At 47.8% G+C, this 5000-nt stretch overlaps 1 protein-coding gene across 1 annotated transcript in view; it reads left to right on the plus strand.

Annotated features, from left to right (window-relative positions):
* The window catches only part of LOC131521776 (intermembrane lipid transfer protein VPS13B), a 126336-nt gene that overhangs the window by 115356 nt on the left and 5980 nt on the right, over positions 1 to 5000 (plus strand). Inside the window, exons 48-54 of the mRNA XM_058746825.1 lie at positions 1 to 116; positions 355 to 562; positions 690 to 878; positions 972 to 1115; positions 1467 to 1732; positions 2317 to 2444; positions 4393 to 4634. The exon at positions 1 to 116 is cut by the window's left edge and continues 61 nt beyond it. Of these exons, the coding sequence (XP_058602808.1) occupies positions 1 to 116; positions 355 to 562; positions 690 to 878; positions 972 to 1115; positions 1467 to 1732; positions 2317 to 2444; positions 4393 to 4634 (1293 nt within the window). The remainder of the gene's footprint in view (positions 117 to 354; positions 563 to 689; positions 879 to 971; positions 1116 to 1466; positions 1733 to 2316; positions 2445 to 4392; positions 4635 to 5000) is intronic.

The following is a 5000-nucleotide window of genomic DNA, read 5'->3' on the forward strand; positions in this document are numbered from 1 at the left end:
CTGAGCAGAGCAGCACCAGAACAGAACCAGAACCAGCAGGATATTCTAGAGCACTTCTACAGAGAGAAGACGTCCAGCGGTCCCGTGTGGCCCTACAGCAGCCGACAGACGGACAGGTGCGCGCACACACACACACACACACACACACGTCATGTGATGCATTCACTCCTGCATTAAGGTCCATTCACACTAATAACTATAACCATAAAGTTTTAGTAATAGTGTTCACACCACAACTATAACAATAACAAAGAGGAACGGTATCGCTGGAATCACTCTGAGTGGTGAGATAAACTGATGTCTGCTCAGCACACGTGTGTGTGTGTGTGTGTGTGTGTGTGTGTGTGCGTGCAGGTGTGCGGGGGAGTCGGTGGCGCAGTGGGACAGTCCGATGCAGGTGCGTCTGAGCGCGTGGCGTGCGGGTCTGAACACGCTGCTGGTGGAGCTGCTGCCGTGGGCTCTTCTGGTGAACCGCTCGCACTGGGACCTCTGGATGTTTGAGGCAGAGAGCATTATAGTGCAGATACCAGCCGGGAAGACCATCATACCGCCCAACTTTAAGGTGTCTGTCCGTCTGTCTGCATCACAGCAATGTACCTGAGTGAGAGCAGCATCACTGTAACATCTGTCCTGAATGAACGTGTGTGTGTGTGTGTGTGTGTGTGTGTGTGTGTGTGTGCGACACACAGGATGCGTTCCAGATTGGCATCTATTGGCCGCACACTAACACGGTGCACAAGTCTCCTGCCGTGCGATTGGTCCATGAGGTGTCATCGCCGCGGTGGCCGGAGGGGGGCGGAGCAGACGTCCTGCTGCTGGATGAGGAGGGATACATACACACAGACATCACACTCGGAACACAGCCGGGAAAACTCAAGGTGTGTGTGTGTGTGTTTTATAATTACAGTGGTCTGTGTCTGCGTGGGTGAGATTAATCTGGAATCAGTGACTAAAATCTGTCTCTCTTTCAGCTCTGTCAGTTCTGTGTGTCGTCTTCAGTGAAATACGGGATTCAGGTTTTGCAGATTGAGGATAAAACTGTCCTGGTGAACAACACGACAAACACTATCAAGTGTAGAGCTGTGATCTCACAACACACAACCACACCTGAGCAGGTACAACACACACACACACACACACACACACACACACACACACACACACACACACACACACACACACACACACAAAAATCTCTCTCTCACACACACACACACACACACACACACACACACACACACACACTCACACACACACACACACACACACACACACACACAGACACACACACACACACACACACACACACACACAGACACTCACACACACACACACACACACGGAGGCACAATACAACACATATTGACGTGAATGTTATAAAAACAGGTTCACATTCACCCTAAAGTCAAAAGAAACTTGAATTTAACTCTAATTACTGTCTTTCTCTCTGTCTGTCGCTCTTTTAGCCCACACACGTCCCTGAGTTGTCCAGCTTCACTCTGGGTCCCGCGGGTGCGGCTGGAGATCAGGTGTGCAGTGCGGTGCCGTGTTGGGACGTCCTGCGGGACGGTCAGACAGCAGAGGACATGCAGCTGTCGTCGAAGCAGCTGCTGCTGAGTTTGGAGAGTGCAGAGGCGCAGTGGAGTCCTCCGGCCCTCGTCAGGACAGATTTGCCCAGACAGAGCGTTCCTGTGCCGGTGGAGCCGGACACCGACTGGCCCTTCAACACCAGGTACCACAGAACCACAGCAACACTTCAGTCACGTGTGCTTATGTGCCGCTAACACACCTCGGTCCTCAAGGAGACGCTAGAGGTCCTTCAGACGTCAGTGTCATTCTGGAGATCAGCTGGTTAGTTTGGTCCTGTTAGTTCTGCTGCTAGATGACGTGATCACACTGACCGCCATCAAAGACTGTATTTCACCAGGACTCACGATGAGTGTGAGAAACTGCAACACAATATGGTGGAATGAATCCTGCTTCTAAATAAGAGGCAATAGATGAAGATCACTGCAGCTGCTGTTAGAAGCACCAGTTAGTCAAAACCAGTAGTTAGTGAAACTGACCGTGGATGAAAACCATTTACTAGTGAATGCTAAAGCACTGAGACTGAGCTTTGTGTGATCGGACACATTCAGAAACACAGCGCCTCGTGAGATCAAGCGCTTGTGTTCATGTGTGTTGAGCTGAACTCTCTCTGTCTGTGAGTCTGGTGTTAATAATGACGCACCCGGGCATCTCGGGTGTCTGTGGGCGGAGGAGGGTTGGGCGGCTTCTGTGGTCAGTAAGTGATTCAGCTGTGTGTGTGTGTTTCAGGCCTCTGGTTCTGACCTGTCAGGAGCATCTGGGCGTCACGTATCTAACAGTGAATGAAGATCAGTGTCCACGCATGCTGATTCACAACCGCTGCCCCAAGAGCCTCTTACTGAAGGAGAACGCCAGGGGTAACACACACACACACACACACACACACACACACACACGTATGTATACACACACACACATGTATATACACACACACACACACACATATATATATGTGTGTGTGTGTGTGAAAATATATACACACAGTGGGTACGGAAAGTATTCAGACCCCCTTAAATTTTTCACTCTGTTATATTGCAGCCATTTGCTAAAATCATTTAAGTTCATTTTTTCCCTCATTAATGTACACACAGAACCCCATATTGACAGAAAAACACAGAATTGTTGACATTTTTGCAGATTTATTAAAAAGAAAAACTGAAATATCACATGGTCGTAAGTATTCAGACCCTTTGCTCAGTATTTAGTAGAAGCACCCTTTTGATCTAATACAGCCATGAGTCTTTTGGGAAAGATGCAACAAGTTTTTCACACCTGGATTTGGGGATCCTCTGCCATTCCTCCTTGCAGATCCTCTCCAGTTCTGTCAGGTTGGATGGTAGCGTTGGTGGACAGCCATTTTAGGTCTCTCCAGAGATGCTCAATTGGGTTTAAGTCAGGGCTCTGGCTGGGCCATTCAAGAACAGTCACGGAGTTGTTGTGAAGCCACTCCTTCGTTATTTTAGCTGTGTGCTTAGGGTCATTGTCTTGTTGGAAGGTAAACCTTGGCCCAGTCTGAGGTCCTGAGCACTCTGGAGAAGGTTTTCGTCCAGGATATCCCTGTACTTGGCCGCATTCAATCCCTCGATTGCAACCAGTCGTCCTGTCCCTGCAGCTGAAAAACACCCCACAGCATGATGCTGCCACCACCATGCTTCACTGTTGGGACTGTATTGGACAGGTGATGAGCAGTGCCTGGTTTTCTCCACACATACCGCTTAGAATTAAGGCCAAAGTTCTATCTTGGTCTCATCAGACCAGAGAATCTTATTCAGGTGTTTTTAGCAAACTCCATGCGGGCTTTCATGTGTCTTGCACTGAGGAGAGGCTTCCGTCGGGCCACTCTGCCATAAAGCCCCGACTGGTGGAGGGCTGCAGTGATGGTTGACTTTCTACAACTTTCTCCCATCTCCCGACTGCATCTCTGGAGCTCAGCCACAGTGATCTTTGGGTTCTTCTTTACCTCTCTCACCAAGGCTCTTCTCCCCGATAGCTCAGTTTGGCGGACGGCCAGCTCTAGGAAGGGTTCTGGTCGTCCCAAACGCCTTCCATTTAAGGATTATGGAGGCCACTGTGCTCTTAGGAACCTTAAGTGCAGCAGAAATGTTTTGTAACCTTGGCCAGATCTGTGCCTTGCCACAATTCTGTCTCTGAGCTCTTCAGGCAGTTCCTTTGACCTCATGATTCTCGTTTGCTCTGACATGCACTGTGAGCTGTAAGGTCTTATATAGACAGGTGTGTGGCTTTCCTAATCAAGTCCAATCAGTATAATCAAACACAGCTGGACTCAAATGAAGGTGTAGAACCATCTCAAGGATGATCAGAAGAAATGGACAGCACCTGAGTTCAATATATGAGTGTCACAGCAAAGGGTCTGAATACTTAGGACCATGTGATATTTCAGTTTTTCTTTTTTAATAAATCTGCAAAAATGTCAACAATTCTGTGTTTTTCTGTCAATATGGGGTGCTGTGTGTACATTAATGAGGGAAAAATTAACTTAAATGATTTTAGCAAATGGCTGCAATATAACAATGAGTGAAAAATTTTAGGGGGTCTGAATACTTTCCGTACCCACTGTATATATATATATATATATACACACACACACACACACACACACACGTGTGTATATACACACACAAACACTCACACACATGTGTATATACACACACAAACACACATGGATATACACACTCACACACGTGTGTGTATATATATATATATATATATATACACACACACACACACACACAATCTTGAGGACTGCAGGTCATTGCTCATGTTAATGTTAAGCTTGTGTTTCAGAGTCAGAGAGGTCAGAGGTGTTCAGCCGGACGGTTCCTGCTCTCTCGTCTGTCCATCACGAGTTGTTTCATCAGGCCTCCAGCTTCCCTGAGTGCAGACAGAAAGAGACGCTGCCCACCCTGCAGCTGCGCATCATCACGGACACACCCCTCGGCCACTCAGCCACGCCCACCGGTCACTCGGACACGCCCCCCTCACCAGGCTGGACTGACGCCATCGATATCAGCAGTCCTGGAACACAGGTGCACAACACCTCACACTAGAGCTGCGTGGTTTTGGGTGGAATCAGATAAAACTTTAAAAGGGCATTAGTAATGTTTGTGTCTTCATTTCTTCACTTTCAAACATTAAACCACAGAGCTTTTGTTCTGACGGTAAACCACAGGTTTAAGTTTTATAATGTTTATAAGCATTTTTCATTATTTACAAGAATGTGAAGATTGTCTCATGATGCGATGGCAAATGCTCATCAATGCGAGTCAAACTCAGAGCAGATGCAGATGGAGTTTGTGTGGATCTGAGATGCTGTAAACGCCGGCGGATCAGGAGCTGCTCGTGTGTAAATCAATACAGTGCTGCGCTTCACTCTGAAACACAGCGCAGATATC

This window comes from Onychostoma macrolepis, chromosome 16 (genome assembly GCF_012432095.1).
Source record: "Onychostoma macrolepis isolate SWU-2019 chromosome 16, ASM1243209v1, whole genome shotgun sequence".
NCBI lineage: Eukaryota > Metazoa > Chordata > Actinopteri > Cypriniformes > Cyprinidae > Onychostoma > Onychostoma macrolepis.